The 23,108-nt window shown below is 32.9% G+C and overlaps 3 protein-coding genes across 3 annotated transcripts; 1 reads left to right on the top strand and 2 right to left on the bottom strand.

The window, feature by feature from the left end:
• Positions 1 to 3,778: 3,778 nt before the first annotated feature.
• LOC107460311 (villin-4) lies at positions 3,779 to 11,917 on the bottom strand. Its single transcript, XM_052253684.1, has 24 exons — positions 11,836 to 11,917; positions 11,434 to 11,513; positions 11,156 to 11,255; positions 10,535 to 10,603; positions 10,192 to 10,428; positions 9,894 to 10,071; positions 9,680 to 9,809; positions 9,411 to 9,573; positions 9,176 to 9,323; positions 8,942 to 9,042; positions 8,164 to 8,319; positions 7,868 to 7,936; positions 7,712 to 7,780; positions 7,489 to 7,626; positions 7,271 to 7,399; positions 6,825 to 6,972; positions 6,686 to 6,699; positions 6,026 to 6,166; positions 5,668 to 5,793; positions 5,495 to 5,560; positions 4,952 to 5,279; positions 4,638 to 4,837; positions 4,302 to 4,416; positions 3,779 to 4,166 (listed from the first exon to the last, which is right to left on the bottom strand). Exons 2-23 carry the CDS (start codon positions 11,487 to 11,489, stop codon positions 4,303 to 4,305), a joined length of 2,880 nt encoding a protein of 959 aa, XP_052109644.1. The 5' UTR covers positions 11,490 to 11,513; positions 11,836 to 11,917; the 3' UTR covers positions 3,779 to 4,166; position 4,302.
• Positions 11,918 to 12,783: 866 nt separating this feature from the next.
• LOC107461280 (spermidine hydroxycinnamoyl transferase) lies at positions 12,784 to 15,505 on the bottom strand. The gene is made up of 2 exons (XM_016079756.3): positions 14,718 to 15,505; positions 12,784 to 13,357 (listed from the first exon to the last, which is right to left on the bottom strand). Exons 1-2 carry the CDS (start codon positions 15,503 to 15,505, stop codon positions 12,784 to 12,786), a joined length of 1,362 nt encoding a protein of 453 aa, XP_015935242.1.
• A 1,401-nt stretch (positions 15,506 to 16,906) lies between these two features.
• On the top strand, positions 16,907 to 20,076 carry LOC107460321 (18S rRNA (guanine-N(7))-methyltransferase RID2). Its single transcript, XM_016078682.3, has 9 exons — positions 16,907 to 17,108; positions 17,242 to 17,317; positions 17,435 to 17,518; positions 17,660 to 17,715; positions 17,817 to 17,873; positions 18,385 to 18,434; positions 18,595 to 18,747; positions 19,202 to 19,331; positions 19,505 to 20,076. Exons 1-9 carry the CDS (start codon positions 17,010 to 17,012, stop codon positions 19,667 to 19,669), a joined length of 870 nt encoding a protein of 289 aa, XP_015934168.1. The 5' UTR covers positions 16,907 to 17,009; the 3' UTR covers positions 19,670 to 20,076.
• Positions 20,077 to 23,108: the final 3,032 nt, after the last annotated feature.

Here is a 23,108-nt window from a genome sequence, read left to right as displayed (position 1 = left end):
AAAGACATAGGAGTTTTTGTTTCTCATTGCTTAACTTGCCAACAGGTTAAAGCTGAACATCAAAGACCTGTTGGGTTATTGCAACAGATTGAGATACCTGAATGGAAGTGGAAAAGGATTACGATGGATTTTGTAACAGGTTTACCTCGTAGTTTTAAAGGTTTTGATTCAATTTGGGTAATTGTGGATAGAATGACGAAGTCAGCTCACTTTCTTCTGGTGAAAACAACTTTCAGTGCATCTCGGTATGCTCAACTTTATGTTGATAAGATAGTTAAACTACATGGAATTCCAGTGTCCATTATTTCAGATTGTGGACCTCAGTTCACCTCTCATTTTTGAAAATCTTTTCAAAGAGCATTAGGAACTCGTCTGGATCTTAGCACAACTTTTCACCCTCAAACTGATGGGCAATCAGAGAGGACGATCCAGATATTGGAAGACATGTTAAGGTGTTGTATTCTAGATTTTGGTGGGAATTGGGACAACTATCTACCTTTGATCGAGTTCTCTTATAATAATAGTTATCAAGCCAGCATTCAAATGGCACCATTTGAGGCTCTTTATGGTAGAAGATGCAGGTCACCTATTGGATGGTTTGAGATTGGTGAAGTTAAACTTTTGGGGCCGAATTTGGTACAAGATGTGGTTGAGAAGATTCGCTTAATAAGAGAACGCTTATTAGCAGCTCAGAGTAGACAGAAGGCTTATGTTGATAACAGAAGGCGTAACTTAGAGTTTTCAGTGGGTGATCAGGTATTTCTTCGAGTGTCGCCTATGAAAGGAGTGATGAGGTTTGGGAAAAGAGGCAAGCTTAGTCCTCGTTACATTGGTCCATTTGAGATTTTAGACAGAATAGGTGTAGTTGCTTATCACTTGGCATTGCCGCCTGAGTTGTCTATGATTCATCCAGTCTTTCACGTATCAATGTTGCGCAAATATCTTCCTGACCCATCTCATGTGCTCGCACCACAAGCCATAGAGATAAAGGAAGATTTATCATTTGAAGAGGAACCGGTGGCTATAGTCGATCGCCAAGTAAAGAAACTACGTTCTAAAAAGATAGCATCTGTGAAAGTTGTTTGAAAGAATCATTCAGTAGAAGAAGCAACTTGGGAAGTAGAGGATGCCATGCGCGACAAATATCCATATTTGTTTGAGTCTGAAGGTAACTATCACACTTATCACCATATATGAATTCGAAATTCGGGGACCGAATTTCTTAAGGGGGAGAGAATGTTATAACCGAGAGAAAAAAAAGAGAGAAGTGGAAGCACGTGGGGGGCACATGCCCCCACTTAAATTTTCTTTTTTCCTTCCCCTTGCTTCGGTGACCCCCCTCCCCTCCTTCCTTCTTTCATTTTCTTTCTATTTCTTCCCAACAACTTGAAACCCTCTCTTCCTCTTCCCTTCTCATTCAACTCTTTCATCTTCTCGTCTCTTCTTGCAACTACACACTATTATCAAACTCATCTTCATCATCTTACCTTTCTTTCTTTTTCTACTCTATCTTTATTTATTCAAAATTTCATTTTCTCAAAATCCCAAACCATGGAATATCAACTTAATGAGTGAAAGAAGCATTCAACTTTGAGTTCCAAGTATTATTGAGGCTTCAAGGTAACTCTTTGACTCAATAATTAGTCATATCCCCAATTTTTGTCATCTCTATATTTATGGGTATGTATAAATCTAAATTAGGATTAGTAGGATTAGAAAATTTGGGGCTTTTGGTCAAGATGAGTAAGATTATGTTAATTGACAATGTTAGTAGCTCACAAACATCATTATTGTCATATTTTTAGAGTTGTAAAGTTATTGGACATCATTTGGTAGCTCGTTGGCGCGCTCAGAGTTGCTTCCGGTTCTTTGAAATCAAGTTGTGAGTAGATATTATATCTATAATTGTTTTCAAATATATTATTATCAATATTTATGTTGAATCATTAATTTTGGAGTTTGAAAATATTTTATTATTGTGATTTTCAAATTTTTGAAAATAAATATTGATTTGTGAAACTTACAATTTTATAAAAATACACACGAGACGATATTTATATATTTTGTAAAGTATAAATGTTTTCTTATTTGACTTATTTAAATTTTAATTAAATTTTAGTATGCAATTTTATATATATTGATTTGCTATGGAATTTAATAGTATGTTATAAGCACTAGGGATTTTTATAAGTGATTTGGTTTGGATTGGCTTGGGAGACTCTGACTAGAAAACCGTAGTTAACGGCGGTTATGATGTTAACCTAGATGCATCTGGCTCAGACCTCAGCTAGCAGGGGCGTTGTTAGCCTAACGTGTAGGCCACACGTTGGATGTGTTATACCGTACGGGCACACTAGAGGAAAGGGCTACCTTTAGAGGTGGAGCCACCCTAGGTGTGTAATATTTGATTTGATTTTACTTCTGGAATGAGAAATCCCATTTCAGTTCATTCACTTAATTATTTATCTAATTATTTGTATAATTAATTAATATGAATTCTTCATCTTTAGAAAGAAATATAATTTTTAAGGTAAACTTTGTATTGTCTCGTGTGGGTTATAGATGTAATGTTTGCTCACTGAGTTGCAAAACTCACCCTATTTTATTTCATGTTTTTCAGAAATAGGAGTCATTACAGGTTCCATTCCACCTGCCCCTCAGTAGATCTTAGTCATTTTGGTGAGCCCTTCTTCTTTCCAAGGGCTAAGTAATTATGTAATGGAACATTTGCTCAAAATTTAGATTATGTCAATGCTCCATATGTCACAGGCAGGATCCTCGTGTGGGTTATGTTATTTTAAATCTTGAAATACAGGAAGTTAATATTTATGTTGGTAAGGTCCTAGAAACAGAGGAGATTCTGTTCCTTTTTTTGAAAATTTGGTCTTTTGGCTTGCTGAGGGACTTGTCCCTTGAGCGCCAGTCATGGCTTGGTTCGGGCCATGACATTTTTTAACTTTCTACCAACTTCATAGTGTAGACGAATAATCACACTAACGAATTAAAATTTTTAATTTTACTAAATTTATATTTTTAGAAGTGTATTTAAATGATAATGATAATATGTTAATAATTAAAAAATAATAAAACTAAAACAGAATTTTTAATTTTTAAATTTTAAATTTTAAATTTTAAATTTTAGTTTTATTTAGTTTGTATTTTAAATATGTACTCGATTTTAAAAAGATACTAAACCTATTTAAATGTATTTGTTTTATTTTTTAAAATTATTGTAATTAAAAGATGAATATTGTACAATTTTTAAATTTCTCGTCAACTTTATAAAGATACTTTTCGGCTCAATTTTATGGATATGAAAGGCTTGGGTGTGCTATTCCCAGATGTGGAGTTATGGCGTACAAGACAAAACTGTGGGACAGATTTTTCTGAGCCAAAGGTAGAACAACTCGGACCATGCGAGTTCTTTGGAAATGAAATTTTGCTTCACAAATAGCATGGTCCGATTTGCAGCTGATGGAATTTGAAATCTGAAACACGCAACTCGGACCCTCCGTTTTGCTTGTTCTGGCTAATTTTGTTGAGCAAAACGTAACTCGGACCGTCTGTTTTCAAAAACACAACTCGCAGGGTCCGAGTTCTGATTCCTTTGATCCCACAACGAGGTGAAGCACCTCTCCTCCCCATACGCGAGTCCAACACCTCCTTTCCTTCCATATTCAAATTAAAAAGCGATACTTTTCTTGTAAACTTAATTTGTACAATTTGTAGAGTTGAAGTTTAACAAAAGCAAGAAAGAGTTGCCATAAACAAGAATAAGAAGAGAAAAAGATGATACTTTTATTTGCAAAATAAATAACTTGAGTGGTTTATACACTCTGCTGTACAAATTTTATCCTCAATTATCAATACAACCTAAGATATTATCATATTGCAAGCTCAAAATTGCTTCACCAAAATTAATAATGAATGAAAGAATGATTAAGAGAAAACTCAATAAAGGCAACCTCAAGCAGCTCTCAACAAAGAAAAAAACTCTGCACATCATCAAACCACTACAAATAAAGGTGGAGAATGGTGGAAAATCTCCAGTTTCTCTCTACATCATGAAATCCATCTTGGGAGGAGCAGAAGCAGCTATGTTAAAAAACACTGATGCTGTCCCTTTCAATCCATGCCAGTTTATCACTACAGAATAGATAGCATATCTGAGGTGTATAAAGAAAAAGAGCAAAGACCACAATGTGGCAGTTAAAAAATATGTAGACAGTGACAGGCAAAGTTTCCTTCTACCTGCAACTTGAACTGCATTGAATCAACACGAGGCAAAGTATAATGTAAACCTCAGAACAATTGAACGGTCACTTTGAGTTTGTTTTGTTTCCATTTCGGCAACTTGTAAAATTCAGTCTTCGTCATGCCAAGTTTTTCTTTGAACTCTGTAGCTGACAGATAAGCCTGCATGCATGTAGCTCAAACAAGTAAGAACCAAAATGAATAAATCTTATAAATACAGTTTTGAAGGTATTAAGAAAAGATGACTAACATGAAGGTGATTTTATATGAAGATGATAGCTGAGAACTGTTAGATGGTTTAATATATTTGACTAAACTGCTTAATATAATATGTGTAACATCTTAGCTATCATCTTTGAATCACCTTAAGAAAAAGCTTATACCTCTCGTTTAGTCACATCAATGTCTGGTACTGGATTGGTAGAAGCTGTGTTAACGCTATCATACGGATAAACTGGGAGTCCTTCATCATCGTCAGCTTCACCTTCTTTTGCATCTTCCTCTGTAAGAGATTCTAATCTGCTGCTCATAGAATCCTCACTATCACTTCTTTCTGGGTTTGATTTGAGTGTATTTGAAGTCACTTTACACCATAACAACACAAAAAACAGATGAGGTATGTTGCATTAAAGCAAAATCTATTGCTGAAATCAAATATCTATGGAGGAGGAAACTCATCAAGTTTATTATTTCATACCTCTAAGCGACTGAGGTATCAACTTTCCCCGAGCTGAAGGCATTTCAAAACTAGAAGTAAGCCGAGCTATGGCTGAAGACTTAGATCCAAGACCAAGAGAAAGAGTATTCAAGTTTGCTGTCCCTGATTTTGGATACACTTTTCTCACAATTGGAGGTGGGGTTGAAAGGTTCCTATCTTTAGGCTTCTCAAAAGTGGATGCTATGGCGTTAAATGCTGGCGACCGGCCCCTGACACGAACACGTTCAGGAGTAGGACTAACAGACATGCTGCGCGAGGAACGCTGGCACTTATCACCATATTGTAAAGATGGTCTTCGTTTTGGTTTCTGTTAATGTGTTAAATATTCAACAACCAAAAGGATAAATGAAAATGAAAACAAAATATGAATATGAAGGTCAATGCTTTCACTACTATGCAATAATGTAGAGCAGATTAGTAGATGAAGTACACTAGAATTATGTGAGGAAAATGAAAATGAAAAGTAACTTCAGAGAACGATAGTTCAAGAACTGTCAGGGAAGCAAAGAAAAGATGCCTTACAACCACTGGTGGAGTACCCCCATTTCTCAAGATTGTAAGCTTCCTTTGAAATGAATTTCCAAGCATCTGCCAAGAAAAAGTGGGGTTGGGGGGGAGGGGTGGATGATCAACAAACAAAAAGTTCAAAATGATATAAAATCATATAATTTAAGCTATTATACTGAGAAACTTACTGCAGCTTTTGCAGCCTCCCATTTGAAGAAACAAGTGAAGAACGGTGGCTCGCTACCTTCCATAACAATAAACATTGGAGTGGTCCGAGATAATTTTTCTAGAAGAAAATCATGCTCAATAAATTTCTGTTCAATCCAAAACAGTAAGTTAAGAATTGCACACCCCATGTCAGAAAGTACTAAAAGATGTAAAAGACAATGCAAGTCAAAATCTTATGGTAGTCTAATGTTATACTGGTCTTAAAAGGACAGAAAAACCAACCGTCTTGTGAAGTTATATTGATAACTCTTCAGAATATTATTCATTAAGTTATACTAGCACATTTAAAACTTCCAACGAAAGTGAAATCAGTTATACCTCACCAATGGTTAGAGACTGCATTCTGCTCTTGGGGTCAACTCCCTGGCCAACCCAGACAAAGATTTCAGAGTGACAATCCAAGATGAATATATCTTCTGTCATCAGATCATCCTGGGAAAAATTGTATATCTCTTTCACCTGCAAACATCCCTTCAGATTAATGCATTGTAGCAGGTACAAATTGATCAAACTTTTTGCCAGCATTTTATATTGAGAGTTACTCTTAAAAGGAAGAATAGATGGTCAAAACTCAAGAAGGGGTATCATATCCAAACTTCAAATATAGATATTTTATATTGACCAGGTTAGCTATAATTTGTTTCTACTTAGCCAATATGAAATAAAGTTTGGTAATTATATGAGTTTAATTAACACCAGTGTCTAGCTAAAATATATCACAGGACATATAATCAAGTGAACAAGCATATGAACTGCCATTGCAATAACTTGATGAAAACTCAAGAATGCATCTTTCATCTTAACACTCGTTCAACAGTATGTCATCCCTGTTCTGTAACTATTCACTGCTGATTAAGCCGATTTTTTTAATTATCAAGGATTTATTTTGTTTCCTATTTTACCAGTTTGAGTACCAGCTTGATTTTCCATCTTGAATAATGATTACTTATATCAATACAGAAAAGTCAGTGTAGGTACCTTTAAGTCTCCTCCTGGATGTTGGTCAATCAGGCAGCCCAAGAAATCATTATAAACAAGTCATCCATTTGCCTTCAAGAAGAGAGGGATCTGGGGGCGAACATAAATCTTTTCTATCAAACAAGAAAATAGTCCTTACCTTTTGAGAAGTGACAAGAAAATAGGTGAGGGTCATGCTCCTTGCCCCTCACAATCTTTTGACTTGGATATTCTGTTTTTCCTCCCAATAATTCCCAAAACTGTTCAGATTCTATACCTTCCTTATGTGATTTGGGTTGTAACTCTGGCTGCAGACAATTGGCAAATATATGCATTCAGGAAAAAGAAACTTACTTTATATATTGGTATATTTTTCAGCTCAGTGGCTTGGAAAAATGTGAGATCAATCCTATATATCCCAATGGAAAATATGACACCATTATGCCTTGTCATGAATCATGTCTAAACTCAGCCCATTTACACTTAAATCTCTTCTAATCAATTCATTCAGAGTCTAAGATAAGTATGTAGGTGGAAAAATGGTTATCCTTTGAAGTTGGATAAAACAGATATTTCAGATCAAGTATTTCTTGGAACATATCAGACCTTTATGAAATCCAGCATTCTCTCAACAAGTTCATGGTCTTCTGATGTTGTTAAACTTCCAGACCAACTAAAGAGGGCGGTTTCACTATGAAGTATGTAGCAATGGGAGGAATTCAAGGAGGAAGCAACCTGGTTGGCAAAAGAATATTCATTAGTGTGCATTACTCATACAAAATGGGTCTATAGAGATAGGCACTGTAAAGAGGCAAATGACATACTGGTTCAACTTGTATAGCTTGCATATTTTCCGGATCAGAGCCCTGGATGCGGAATAATGCAACACCAGCCTCTTTGTATGTCTCATCTGGAATTCCCTTTTCTGCAATGTGATTCTTGTATCCATCACTAAGTCCACCCTGATAAACGGTATTAAAGGAGAACAGTTATATTCGTCAAAAAGAGTGGTTTGTTTCTTAGTTCCAAAAGATGAGAATCCCACACCTTAAAAACGATGAAAGTTTGCATGATAGCATGAAATTGAATTGGTTCACTGCCCTCATAGATACGTGCCTTCAATCAATTGGACATGGATAATGTCAATAAGGACATGAGCGATGAGTGGACATAATCTTTCAGCAAATCGAAATTAAAAATTACCATGGAAGGGATAAACTTCATTGACTCAACCATTTTGCAGCCCATTGAAAGAGCTGTAGTTCTATCTCCCTACTTTCAAAAATAAATAAATAAATAAATTACCATGTAAGGTATGCAGGTTAATATAGTACTATTCCGAAACAATTTCTGTTTCCAGTACCAAAGAAAATACCAATGTTGTGATTGTTTGGAGACATCATGTTTTGCAAGCAGATTTTAAGTTGTTTTATTTTGTAATAAATCATCATAAACAGACATGCAAGAAGAACCAGAGGAAAATATTTCAAATCTTTCACCTCAACACTATTATTTCCCATCCATGCTCCTATGAGACACTCTTCCCTATCATCTCCGTTATATGTATACTGAAATATATAGCAATCTCCACTATAAAACTTTGAAAGTTCAGAGTCTGGTAGGGAAATTTTTTCCTGACCGTTTACGCGCCAAACCTGTGCAGTTATAGTAAACCCCTTGTTAACAACAGAAGCAAAAGAGAAATGTTGAAATGAAGCACAGTCAAGCTAATCATTCGAGCCAAAAAGGGAGAAATACAGAGCATATTTCTAAAATTGTTAAGGGATGCTATTTATCAAAACCTTATGAAGCAATACAAAATATTTGCCTAACATATCTAGCCACAACTGCTTGTAAATTCATAAATTCCACAATGGAGATTGACTACTTTCTCTTTGCTGTTTCAAGTCTCAAAAATTATGATCTAAGTAAGGCATGCTTTTTGGTGAAAACTTAAATAGTAACAAAGTGGAACTAAGGAAAATTCTTGGGATCAATAAAGCAAAAAGAAACCATGGGAAAGAGCTTTTGTCAAGCCTTACATGGGGTTACAATACAATAGCCAAAATTAATTCTTCAGAATTCCAAGTTAAATCTAAACAAATCAATGTTTCACATATTGAAGCATATAATAGAATACAGCTTGCATGTCATGTATGCATGAAGTCATCTTTAGAAGGAGAAACCAGTGGAGCTTTAAGCATGCAGATGACTTAGTGTAAATGATTCTTGCATTTCAAAAAATCAAAAGACATCAGTGTTGATGGATTAAGATACCTGCAAATGTCCTGTGCAATCAATGTGCGGTTTAGGTTCTTCTTTTACTGGCTCAGCTTTCAATAGACCCTTTACATCCACTCCTTGACGTTTTAGAAGTGCTATAAAGAAACAAAATAATACATAAATTTATAAGAATATAATGACAGTATGACCAATTATGCTGAGAAACAAATATAAAGGAGGAGAAATCTATACAGGCTACAAAAGCAACAAAGTTTATTTCAAACTAACCTGCCACCTTGCCGCGTCCATCTTCGGAATTTTGCACATTAGTTGTCTCAGGCCAAGAATCAAACTTGGACTTGAACATCACTGTTTCAAATCCTTCAATTATACGAATTATCTGGGATTTTGGTCGGTCGGTGCTATTGAGTAACTCCTGTTTTAAGTTAGCAGCAATTTAAGAGTCATAACTCAGTAAAATGTTGAACAGTATTAAGAAAGATATAATCAAATGAGGTCTTACTTCTGCAGATACACCTGCGCTTTTTCTTGCATCAAGAGAAGTGTTTCTTCCCATCCATATAAACACTTCCAACCCACAATCTAGAATATAGCATTTTTTTGTTTCAAGTAACTCCCTTGTCAAAGAATCAGCTTCAATTGGTTCTGCCTTCCCTTTTTCAACACTGTAAAAGTGCTACTTTCATTAATTAACTAGAGCATTATAGAATCTATTTAAATATAATCATTGATTTTCACCAATATAATCTGCTCACTGAAGCAAAATATTACCGAAGCAGCTTTAGAGGATGAGAACCATGTTTAGCATCATCACTAGCGCCTTTTCGTGGAAGAGGAGCAAAGCCTCCAAATAAAGCCCAGAATTCTCCACTTTCAGCATCAGCCATCAACTTTCCATCCTCTGCATGGAAGTTCAAGTACATACATTCAATTCATGATACTAAGCAATCACTTTGAAAAATTTAAAATATATCTCTATACTTGCCAATAGCAGCTATGTCACATTTGCCATCATGGTAAGTATCCTTAATATACTGCACAACTTCCAATGCTTTAGCCCTTTCTTGAATAGATGAAGTGGAACCATTAAATTGGAATATTTTGGACTCAGTATCCAGAATAAAAACATCATCATGGTTGAGAGAAGATCGAGCAAAAGGAACCTGTAACCAACACATATAGCTAAATCACAAGTAGTAGTAAGGTCTCTATGAATATGTGGTGTGATATACGATCTGGACAATAATAAGACTCAAAGCTAAACAAGTTATTGTCAAACTTGCCTCTCTAACGTGTACAACATGTTTTCCTTTGACCTCAAACAACCGTGTCTTATATTCTTCAGCCTCAGCATGGTTGAAACCAGAGGCAATTCCACCTTCTTGTGGTATAATGCATGGTTTGAAATAAGACAGGAACTTTTCAGTTTCGTGACCTTGCACCTCACGATACTGAACAGCACGTCCTCCTAGAGTTGCATCCAACTCCACTGTTTTTATAGCTGCAGTACCAGCTTCATCCTATGTTATTGTCATCAAGTCATCATGATTAGCAACATGTTATAAAGAGCTAGTTGAATCAAAAACAGGTGGAGGGGAATGGCAATATATAAACAATAAAACTTACCTGACTGGTGTCTTTTCCAAGCCAGAAATGGATATCATGGCGTAGAGCACCGCTTTTTGAAGCAGTTGTCTGCATGGAGTGTATCAGAAAAAAGAAAACTTTGGCACATCAACATCTTTTATGTTTGTACCTAGAAAATGCATATAACAGCAAGAACTGTTCTGTATCACTTTGTCATATTTGAATCTAATTAAATTCTCAGGCTTGATAATGTCCCCCTTGTTTTGGTTGCACAGCTTTACTCTCATGCTAAAAGTTAGAGGTTTTAATTTGATAGTGAAACACTAAAATATCAACTTAATAGAAGCGATTTAGAGTTCCTCTCCACTTCTAAGGTGCACTCTTTATGCAAGAAAGCCAAAGAGGCAAAATTAACATAAAATAGAAACATTATTTAATAGGATTTCTTACATCTAATTCTCTCCCTATACTTCATAATAGTGGGAGCCTCATGTGCTAAATCACCCTAAAAGCATTTAAGTTCCATAACCAATGTTCACAAAGAAAAAAAAAAGGAGCCAATATCAAAATCGATCTCGTGTGACATAACATAACAACAATAAATGTCAATATGAGGTCAGCATTCCATGAAAGAGAAACCAGTTGGAAAATATTGGTTACCTTTAAGATCACATATGAGTCACCAGTGTAAAACTTCCCATGAGAAGACTCAGGGATGGGAACTGGATTAAAATTCTCAATACGCCAAATTTCAAGTCCACTATCTATGGTTGAGGAAAACCATAATGAAGAAGTATTGGGAAGAGTACAAGCACGAAATCAAAACCAAATGAACTTGAATAAACTATGTCCAGATGAAAATATTATAAATTGTAAACATCACAATACATTGAGACAGAGAGAAGATAGATATATTATTGTTAACTAGTTCAGGATACTCCTTCTGTCCAGCTCCTTTGAAAGCTGGATCCAAATCTTTCATTGAAACAGCCATCCTTGAATATCAACAATAATTACCCTGAAACAAAGCAATGAATCTGGATATCAAATTAGCTGAAAATAGGAAATGGTGAATGGCAAAGGTAGCTTATCAGCAACGGAAACAAAACGCGCCACCCCCAAAAAATCATAGAACGAGATTCAGACACATTTTTTCAGGTGGCATTTTGTTGCAATTTTTTGTTGATCATTGTATCCGCATTCTTCAATGCCTTCAATCGAATAATATTAGCGCGCGCGTCGCAATTGGATTGAGAATCGAAAGCGAGTTTTTGGATGAATTCAAAATTTTCTATGACTAAATAAGAAGGAAAAAAACCACACACAATAAAAACTATTACCTTTTTCTTATAATTAATGTGGGAATCAGCTACAGTGCGATGAGAAATTCCATTGTTTTGGTATGTAGCAGTGGGTAATAAATGACACTGAATATGCATCCATGCATGTAACACCCCTTTTTTTTTCCAATTTCTATTTTCTATAAATTTGTTTGTTCTAGAGGTTTTCTCTTTTGCATGTTAGTGACATTTCCTTTTTCTCTTTTTTTTTAATTTAATTTTTAATAATTTTGGGACAATAATTATTTGAGGAGATAGAAGAGATGAAGAATGTTTGGCAATGGAGGGAGCTGACTTCCGCATTTTGTGGATTGAATGCCAAAAACATACTTTAGCCTAAGGTGCTGCTGCTTGCTAGGAATTATTAAAATTAAACTTTATATAATTACAGTTACAAATGATGGAAGTATTTTATATGAATTTACTAATTAAGTGATGTATCACGTACTATCATGTGTATAATTTATGGTAGAAACCAGATTAAATTAACTTTATGTAAAGTTGATAAGTCGTTAAATGATAATTTAATTAATGACATATTATGTGTATCTTAAAATCAGTCACCGGTATAAAATATATGTTAAAATATAAATATATATTAAAAATAAATTAAACCATATATATATATATATATATATCTCAACTATCAACTTCAAGTTAACTACACCTGAATTTCTAACATAATTTATTTGGATATTAGAATAACACCATAAATATATATTTTGTAATTAAATATTTTACATGGGACGTATTGCATATTCATTCTTATTTTTCAAAAGATATTATGTTTCAAACGTTGAAGTGATATATATTGATTGTTAAACATATAGTGAAGAAAACAAAATGAAATTGATATTACGAAATTCGTACATACATTATTCCATGTAAAAATACTAAAGAAAACTATGGTTATTAAGAAATGAAATCTAATACTATATTTAATCTTAATTAGCATGATTCCTCTTGATAGAAATGCTTCCTAAATGCATCCATATGATCCACTTGCAAACATATAGCAAGAACAACAGAACCATCAGTATCAAGACCAGGAAGAAGAACAGAATCACCATCAAATTCATGTGTACCGGGATACATTTGAACCTCTTTACCCCATCCAAAGTCAAGGCCGTTGACCGGCAAAGTCAACCAACTAACCACACCCATGTTAGGGTTACCATAGAATGGACCCTTGTCACTTCTCATGGCATGAAGATCCTGAAACCTGCTCAAATCCTGTTGGTTCTTCAAGAACTCAATCTCTGACTTGATGTACTCATCAGTCACCTTCTCAATGGCTTCCCTTATTCTGCTTGAAGCATACCCTAATGGCCTTGAAACCAAATCACCGGAAAGAGAGGTTGCAACCACGTCCAAGGTTGCGTTCCCGAAGTACCCTTTTGGCAATGGCGGCTTCATGCGACACCTTGAATCCACACACACCCCTAAACACGTTGGTTGGTCATTTTTGTGTTCCCTTGCCTTGCATGCGCTTCTCCACACGTGCCCCGCTACTGTTTCGTACCTACAACACAGCATATGCAAAACTTGCATAAGTGAAAAAATTAAGGAAAAGTATACCGTAAACAATGAAAATAGTAAATAACGTGAATAACGGATACATTAGATGTTTATTTTATTGGGTGTGCGAATGTTTATTCTAATATTAAGATTATTTAAGTGGATAATTTGGAGATATAGTGTGTTTTGATTTGATTGGTGATTTAAAAAAATTATTGGTTACCTAATATTATTAATTAGTTTTTAATTTAAAAAAAATATAGATAACCAATAATATTTTTGAATAATATGTGAACAATGTGAATTAATAGAGTTAAAAGAGTAAATTAATTTTAAATTTAATTAATAACATTAAATTAAGATGTATTATATTTTTATTTAATTAGTAATAATTCATGTTGTTCAAAATAGTTATTGTTTATCTAACACTCTCCGTTTATTTATTATTTTACAAATATCCTCGCCTTAAATAACTTTTTTCCGCAAATCTTGTCGAGAAATGGCAAATATTTTTAGTGGAAAAAACAAATTGTTAGTGTTGGTTCTAAGTTCTAACACATAAATACAAGTAAGGAAGAATGTATAGGAAATAGAATTTATTTTTTTCGAGCAGTTAATCAGTAATATTTAAAAATATAAATTAAAAATATGTTATTATTAGATTATTATTAAAAAATTAGAATAATAACTAAAAATATTGAATGAAAATAATAAATTATGTTGACTCTTGAATTTTTTTAATACAAGTAAAAAATACTAGTCATTAAATATTTTCTAAAATATTAACTTATATCAAATTAAATTCTTTAAATAAACTCTTAATATATTATAGATTTTGTTAAGAAATTAATTTTTCTTTTAACTAACAATAATTTAACAAAATAACAAAGTATTGAAAAAATAAAAAAATGGATTATCATTGAATATTCACTTGAATATGATAGCTAATGAGATGAAAAAAAGTTAATTATTACTTAATTATACTAGAAAGATAATAATACAATTATTTTATTTAATTTAATATCTATAATTTTACGATAAAAACTCACATGCACTTATTAAATTATTTAATCATTCTCAACAATCAATTTTACTAAAAATAACTCCATATGAATTTTTACTTAATTTTATATATGTAACATTTTTATTATATCTAAATTTATTTATTTATTTTAACAATAATGAATGAATATAAAATAAAAAAATTAGACTACAGATCAATTTATACAATTATACAAAATATACACTAAAATTAACGATCAATATAAAATATATATTAAAAATAAATTAAATTATATATATTTATATACAAATATATAATAACTAATTTTCATATATAAATAATATTTTTGGTTGTTGATTACCTGGTATAACCACGTCCATTGCTAGGGTTACCCCAACTAAGATTTGCCAAATTCCTTAACCCATCAACTTCTTGTTTGCTCAACTTGAAAAACTCCACCGTCGTTTTCTTTTTCCTCTGCTCCATATTCGTAGACTGCCCCAGCAACAACGGAGGATTTTCGAACTCCGACCGCCCATGGCCAGCCGGCAACGGCGCCAAAGGTGGTTCTCCGGCCCGCAACACTTTCCTATCAAGAAACGGCACCATCTCCAAGGCCTCACCGCGCGCAAACCTCGACCACTCGTTGATAAAATGCAGTGCACTTTGTCCGTCGGCAATGGCATGAGAAATCGCCAAGCTGAGGCCGAATCCGCCACACTTGAACGTCGTGAATTGAACAATGAACAGCGGCAACTCATGAATTGGGAGAGTATAGTCTACGTTTGGAGAAAGGTGGTAGAGATACTCCGATGAAAGCGACAAGTCACCAACCTCTTCTAGGGTTGATGACGATTCGGCTTCAATGAATTGAGCTCCCATGGCGTTGCATTCGAGCTCAAGACGACCGTTATTTATCCAGTGTAACCGACCGGCCAAGGGGTAAAATGGTACAAGCACACGACTCAAAGAGTCCTTCAAAGTGTTAATAATGGTGGAAGTGTGTAAGCTTGTGGGTTTATGATAGAAGTAGATGGTGGGAACATGTGTTATGGTTCCTATTTGGTCCCATTCGGATAATGGTAAGCGACCACACCATGTTGCCTCATTAGGCCTCACCATGCAACACCCTTTTAACGTTAGTGCCATAGTGTAATTGAATGCTTGGTGGTGAAAATGTTTGTTACTACTTATAGTATAGGTAGTAACTATGAAAATGCATGTTATCTTACCATAAATGTAGGATGAAATGAAATTCTTATGAGGGGTTGGTTACGTTGTAGCACCAAAGAGTCAGAATTTCAGCTTTGGTTTAAGCGCATTATAGTGCAGGCACGATTTCAATTTTTTGAATAAATTTGTTGCTTGCACGTTTTTACTTTCTCCTCCATCCTTCAAGTTTTCACCAATGTGTAAAATGGAAACAAAATTCTCTTTGTTATTCATTTAGAGAGTAATACTACGTTATCAACAAAGTTTATCTTCTTTTTTAAATATTTTATCATTTTAAATTCTAAGTATAAAAATAAAATATTAATCTAATCTACTAACTAATATTAATAAAAAGTGTTAACTCTATCATTTTTTATTTAAATTTATTTAATTTTGATTTAATGATAATTGTGCAGGAGAAACAGCTTGTGAATAGAGATGTTTTGATGTAACAAATTTACAAATTCCTCTATATTAAAAAGTTAGATTGAAGCAAAGAAAATGTAGAATATTTAATATACATATTTATTGAAAAGTAATCTGTAATTGTATTATTTTTTAGAATAATGCTATATATACATTAAAATTAGTCATTAAAATCAATTATCAGTATAATACATATTAAAAATAAATTAAACTATACATGTATTTATATATAAATATATTAATAACTGATTTTAGTAGTTAATTTTATTGTATAAATAATATTTTTGTATTTTTTTCGATCATACGTAGAGCCATCAAACGGATTAATTCAGTTCATTTAGGTTCAATTTATCTAAATTTGTTAGTTATACTGGCTGTCTTATTTATTTCTCTTTTGTTTATTCACGAGTCTCAATATTTTGATTTTGTCTATAACCAGTCTAATGAGTTATATAAATATATCTGTTTATTTAAAAAGATGATAAAAAGGTTAAGTTTAATCCAAAAATTTTAAATAAATAGTTCTTTTTAGTGGGTGAATAAGATTTTTGAGTTGAATAAGGAGAAATGTCAAAAAAATATTTTTTAAAAAGAAAAAATAAATAACCTATTCAACTTACTTTTTAAAAAAATTCTTTCGTTTAAGTAGATAAACGAACTGACCTCACGAATTTGTAATTTTTTTTGGGACTACAATTTATTTTCTTGTCTTCGAATTATTTTTCTTATTATCCATCGGGTCAAAGACTAGGAAAAATATAAAAGGGAGAGTAGTACTAATACAACAAGGCCATATAGGTCCATGAAAAGCCCAATTGGCCCAACATTTTTCATTATTTGCCTGTTTTTTTTATTTGACCCACTATCATTCGGTTTTCATAACCAAGAATTAAATCCTCTTCTCAGCATTTACCGAAAAAAAAAAAAAATCCTCTTAACGGTGTTTAGGGTTTTGCTCCTGCAGCAGTTGTTATTGTTGAAATCTTGAAGCTGAAATTATCAAAATTAGCGTGCGATGGCGTCTCGACCGGAGCTGGTGGCGCCACCTGAGATATTCTATGATGACGCCGAAGCTCGCAAGTACACTTCTTCTTCCCGTATCGTTGAAATTCAGGTTTTTTTTTTCTACCTGTACTTCTTTTCCCTTTACTATACTCAATTTCGATCCTGATTATGTTTACTTCTTAGATGAGCTTATTGAACTAATTTTTGTTTATGTTAAATCGAATTAAAACAAACAAAAATAGGCATCACTGTCGGAGAGAGCCCTCGAGCTTCTTGCTTTGCCCGATGATGGCATTCCCAAATTACTCCTCGACATAGGTAATTCATTATCTTATCATTATTATGCTTATCATGATTATATGAATATGCTTTTATGAATGAGGAAGTAGCATTTTTTTTTTACAATTTTAATAATGGTTTATTTGTTTTATGTAGGTTGTGGATCAGGACTTAGTGGTGAGACACTTTCAGAGAATGGACATCACTGGATTGGTCTTGACATTTCCCCATCAATGCTCAGTATGTTATTTATTTATTTATATATTTATTTTTTTAGGGAGATAGATTGAGTTAGATGAATTTTTGTTATTCTTTCATTCCTGTTATTTTGCTTTTGCTTTTGCTTTTGGTTTGTTGACATATTATAATTTTAACTCTCAGATGTTGCTGTTGAACGAGAGGTTGAGGGTGACCTTCTACTTGGTGACATGGGCCAGGTATTCACCCTAAAGCACTTTCAGTTTCCAAGTTGGTTCTTAATTTTGTACATTTTACCTGTTTAATTCGTTTCTTAATAGCCTTTAATTTTTGGTTTCAGGGTTTAGGGCTTCGTCCTGGAGTAATTGATGGGGTCATTAGTATATCTGCTGTTCAGGTGTGCTTTAATTAATATTTTTTTTAAATGTCTTAGCTTTGGGATTTTGGATTAGGATTTAGGAAAACTTTCTACCTTTGAATTGGATTTTGCATTACTTTAGTAGAGATTTGATAATAGTGAACCAAGTGCAGCAGAAGTATGCATGGGAACACCCTAGGAACAACAAAATAATGGTAATAAATGAGGATAAGAAAATATAATAGATTATGAGTACCACAGCATGAACACCATATTGGAAGTGAATGTAATGCCTTTGAGAAGAGTTTTTTTTTTTTTTTACTGGTACTTGGTTAGAATCTTTCTGTAGTGTCTCAATGTATTTGTAATGCGTAGGAAGTATTGTAATTTAAAAATTGCATAATCCAATATAACGAATCAAGAAAAAATTTCAGGTTTGAACTTTATCATGTGAATAAATCATGGTTTTTCAACTATCAACCCTTTTTGTGTGTGTCTCATACTCTTATTTCTATTCTGAATTTTGTGGACTTATTTGGTGATGCTCCAGTGGTTATGCAATGCTGATAAATCGTCTCACAATCCAATACTAAGATTGAAGTACGTTCCGTTTCTTATTTAGTCCACTTTTAATTATTTATAATTTGAATCTCCGTAAACTCTTAACTCAAGGACTTAGAAAATTGCAAACATCTAATGGTTATTTTTTGTATTGATAAATGTTGCTCTAATAACATATACTTTTTCCCCCCTCTTGTAGGGCTTTTTTCACTTCTTTGTACAGATGCTTAGCAAATGGAGCTAGAGCAGTATTTCAAATTTATCCTGAAAATATAAACCAGCGTGAATTGATTTTGAAGGCTGCTATGCGCGCTGGATTTGCTGGTGGTATAGTTGTTGATTTCCCACACAGGTTTGAACAATTGTTAAATAACTACTAAGGCTTGATTTGTTTCAAGAGGAATTACATTTTTTTTATTGGTTGTTCAATCAACCTCCAAAACTTGTTGTCTTCAAGTGTTTGGTGTTGTAATCCTATTTTCTGGTCAATCAAGCCATAGGACATATTCTGGCTATCAATTGAGCTAAATTTGTGTAAAATCCTGTCCTTTTGATGAGGTAAATAAGTGAGTATTGTGAAGCACAAGAGATGTATGTGACCCATTCCTCTGTTCACTTGGCAGTTTTCGTTTTGTTTCTACATTGTTTCCACAAACCAGCTGAAATTTATTACACAATTTATCTTGGATAGAATCATCTTGAACTGTATATTTAACTTGCTTGCAAATGTGCATCGGTAGCTTATGACTCTTTGCCTAACCCTCCCAAGCATTGTGGTCGACTAACTTGAAATTGTCTTATGACAGTACTAAGAAGAGAAAAGAATTTCTTGTTCTCACATGTGGTCAAAGAGCGGTAAATTCAATGCCGGAGGGTAAAGATGACGATGGGGAGAGTTGCTCTGATGATGACAGTGAAGATGAAGAAAATCAGACTGTGAGTGTCTCTTCATAACTATTAATTCATTTTAGATCTTTTCAATGACAAACTGAGCTCTCTAGAGAATTAGAACTCCAAAAAATCGTGGCTTTCAGCATTTCCCCCTCCCCCTTCTCCCCTGCTTGTTTGAGCTACTCTTTAGTTTATTGAACAAAAATAAAATACTGCAGGTACGAGTTTCAGACAGGCATAGACCCCAGAAGAAACAGAAATGGAATAAGAGTGGCAAGGGAAAAGAATGGATAAAGAGGAAGAAGGAGCAGATGAGAAGGAGAGGAAATGCTGTACCTCCGGATACCAAGTACACAGGTCGGAAACGGAAGGATCGCTTTTAATCTATTTGACACTTTCCTCTCTGCCGTGCATACCATACCAACCCATATGCTATTTATAGACGGGCACAAACTGCATCTGTCCTGAAGGATAGTGTTGCGTGCTCAATGGAAGCTCCTCAATCAAATGGAGTAGAGGACAATGAACAAATTACACTGTGATGTGATAACACTTATTTTGGGATCCTTAGTCATAAGGCTGTTCTTTAAATTATAGGCAATCTTTAAATTTTGGATCCATTGGTGTAAGGAGAGTCAAATCTACATTTGCTTTTCTGTTTTTTATTATTTGTTGACGAGCTACATTTTACTACCGTGATGCATTCACGAGTTTTGTTTGCTTTCTGTGTATCATTTTTTAAATTATTATTATTACTATTATTAATTATTTAAGAGAACCCAAAAATCTCTATGATTTGTGATAATGTGTTAAACTAAATAATTTTTTGCTCCTGGATGTGATCTGTACAATGTGTCAATGAGTACCTGTGTAATGATGTCATAATAAAATTCAGGGTTAAAAACTGAACAATCTTTTAACGTGAAGAGTGTGAACATGCTTGGCTTAGATTAGTTTTTAAAAAAAATATTACTTAAAGCATGCGTAATTTGTGTATCATACCACCTTTAAAATGAGACTCGTTTGCATTTGCTTCCAAAGTATTATACTAAATATTAAAATTAGATTCCAAGTTAGATTGATCTAATAATTAATTTATTAGTTTGTTAAAGTAAATATTGAAGATTTAAAGTATTATACTAAATTTTAAAATTAAATTCTAAGTTAAATTGATCTAATAATTAACTCATTAGTCTATTTAAATAAATATTAAAGATTTAATTTTTGTTCATGCATAAAGTATTTCAATGGCCAAATCTTTAAATGAAGACAATACCTCTTAATTTTGCTTCTTAAGTGCAAGAGAGTAGTCAGAGCTAGGTCCGCGGGAATTTAGTAATTTTCATAACATTTTATTATTTACACTTCTATTAATTGGAATATCATAAATAAAATATAAAGTTATATAAAATATCAAAATTAAAAGAGATCTAATAAAAAAGTATTTTAGAAAATGGAGAAAATTTTTAACTTTTGAAATTACCAAGTAATTAGTAATAAATATTTAAACAAAATCACTTTTCATAAAACATAAAAAAGAAAACAAGATAAATATAAACAAGGCTTATTATAAAAAAAAAAGACTTACTTGATTTCTTAATATTTATTTTATTATTCAGCCAGCATTGCATGAAGTTGTGGAGAGAATTTTCATTTTTATTAATAGTTTTTCTATTTTTTAAATATATTTTGTGATTTGGTCAATACTAACAAAATATATTAATAAATTATCAATAATTTTAAATTTCATATAATTAATAATAGTTTAAGTCACATCAAAATTATAGTAACTATAGTAAATTTAAATTAGGACGTTACTTGTGTTGTGATAAGAATGAGCAACGTGGATGCCCATTCCCATGCAAGACTCATATTTTCAAAGAAAGAATGAATATTAAATATGTGTTGAAAATAAAGACCCCATGCATGTATAAATAGGGGGTGTGGTACGAGGCTTTAGACACAACAATAATATAAAAATACTCTCTCTTTCTTTCTTACACAGAAGCAAGTAATAAGAAATCTATTTCCTCTTTATGCTACAATCAAATACTATTCTCCTTATATTTCTACTACAATTCTTCCTCTTATTTTATTTTATAAGCATTTTAAATTCTATTTTCTATTACTCTTTACATATAATATTAATAGCAATATTAATCATCTTTATTATATTGAGATAGTAACGATAAATAAATGCAATTCTCTCTCTTTATTTTTAATACTTTTTCTTATCTTTGTATATATATACACTATACAACATATAATATTATTATATATATATAATAATTATTGAGCTAATTATATTAATAATAGAGTCTTCTATTTATACATCTTTATTTTATATATCTTTTATTCTACAACACGTTATCAGCACGAGACTCTGATCAAATCTTTAGGAAGACTCAGGTAATATTTTCATTATGTCGAAGCTCTCTCATCTTGAATTCAATGCTCTTAATATATCTGGAAACAATTATTTATCATGGATATTAGATGCTGAAATCCATCTTGATTCAATGGATCTTGGAGATACCATTAAGGCTGAAAATAATACATCCCTAAAGGATAAAGCCAAAGCCATGATTTTCCTTCGTTGTCATCGTGACATATGATAGAAAAATGAATATCTCACATTAAAAGATCCTGCAGATCTGTGGAAAGACCTTGAAGAAAGGTACAATCATGTGATACTTCCTCAAGCTCGATATGTTAGAGAAAACTTTCTCGACCTTCCATGCCTCGAATGTGCTCTTCAAGTAGCAATCGAGAAAAAGAATTTAAAAAATATTCTGAGTTAATTTCTTGCTTTTTTGTTATTGAACGCAACAATGAGTTGCTCTTAAGAAATCATGAAGCACGCCCAGCTGACGCCGCTCCATTTTCTGAAGCAAATGCGGCAAATTATAACCCCAGAAGAGGTAAATGGCAAGATTTTAATAACAGAAAAAATTATGGAAGGAAAAGAAATTATGTTCACAAGAAAGGATATCACCAGAAGTGGGATAAAGAAAGAAACAATGGGCAAAGTAAATCAATTGAGGATAAATGCTTCCGTTGTGGTGGAAAAGGCCATTGGTCACGTACCTGTCGTACCCCAAGGCACCTAGTTGATCTTTATCAAGCATCCTTGAAAAAGAATGACAAAGGAAAAGAAACAAATGTGATGTACATAAATAATGAAATATTAATGTTTATGAATTTTGAAATTATTAAATGTGTCAAATTTTAAAATAAAATTTCAGTATATGACATTATCTTATGTACAGTGTTTCTTAGAAAAATAATTCTGATCAAGTATTCAATATAACTGTGCATACTACTCATTTTATTATTTGTTTTTGAAGAATGGCAAGGATATGTAATGAAGATGTATGCCTTGCGGATAGTGCAAGTTCGCACACTATTCTCAAAAGTGATATATATTTTACCCATCTTGTGCCAAAAGAAGAATGTGTTAATACTCTTATTGGCTCAGGCAATGTGATAGAAGGCTCCAGAAGAGCTATAATTTTGTTTCCTCGAGGAACAAAATTTATAATAAATAATGCACTATTATCTACCAAGTCTCTGAGGAACTTGTTGAGTTTTAAAGAAATTCGCCAGAATGGATATAATATTGAAACAATGAATGAAAAAAATCATGAGTATTTATGTATCACAACTCATGTTTCAAATAAAAAGGTTATATTAGAAAAGTTGCCCTCACTTTCATCTGGGTTATATTATACCAAGATTAGTGCAATTGAATCACATGCCACTATAAACCAGAAGTTTACTAGCCCAAATGAATTCATAACTTGGCACGACCGATTGGGTCAT

The sequence above is a fragment of the Arachis duranensis genome, chromosome 1 (genome assembly GCF_000817695.3).
Source record: "Arachis duranensis cultivar V14167 chromosome 1, aradu.V14167.gnm2.J7QH, whole genome shotgun sequence".
NCBI lineage: Eukaryota > Viridiplantae > Streptophyta > Magnoliopsida > Fabales > Fabaceae > Arachis > Arachis duranensis.
Note: the sequence above shows the minus strand (reverse complement) of the source record. Positions and strands in the feature narration are given on the sequence as shown.

Excerpts from the sequence above, each read along its gene's own strand:
- LOC107460311 (XM_052253684.1), bottom strand. The coding sequence starts at position 11,489 with ATGGCTGTTTCAATGAAAGATTTGGATCCAGCTTTCAAAGGAGCTGGA. Across the intron at positions 10,604-11,155 it reads ACTCATATGTGATCTTAAAG|ACAACTGCTTCAAAAAGCGG; the intron begins GTAACCAATATT and ends CACTCCATGCAG. Across the intron at positions 7,627-7,711 it reads AAACTTTCATCGTTTTTAAG|GGTGGACTTAGTGATGGATA; the intron begins GTGTGGGATTCT and ends ACCGTTTATCAG.
- LOC107461280 (XM_016079756.3), bottom strand. The coding sequence starts at position 15,505 with ATGGCACTAACGTTAAAAGGGTGTTGCATGGTGAGGCCTAATGAGGCA. Across the intron at positions 13,358-14,717 it reads AATGGACGTGGTTATACCAG|GTACGAAACAGTAGCGGGGC; the intron begins GTAATCAACAAC and ends GCTGTGTTGTAG.
- LOC107460321 (XM_016078682.3), top strand. The coding sequence starts at position 17,010 with ATGGCGTCTCGACCGGAGCTGGTGGCGCCACCTGAGATATTCTATGAT. Across the intron at positions 17,109-17,241 it reads CCCGTATCGTTGAAATTCAG|GCATCACTGTCGGAGAGAGC; the intron begins GTTTTTTTTTTC and ends AAACAAAAATAG. Across the intron at positions 19,332-19,504 it reads AAGATGAAGAAAATCAGACT|GTACGAGTTTCAGACAGGCA; the intron begins GTGAGTGTCTCT and ends AAAATACTGCAG.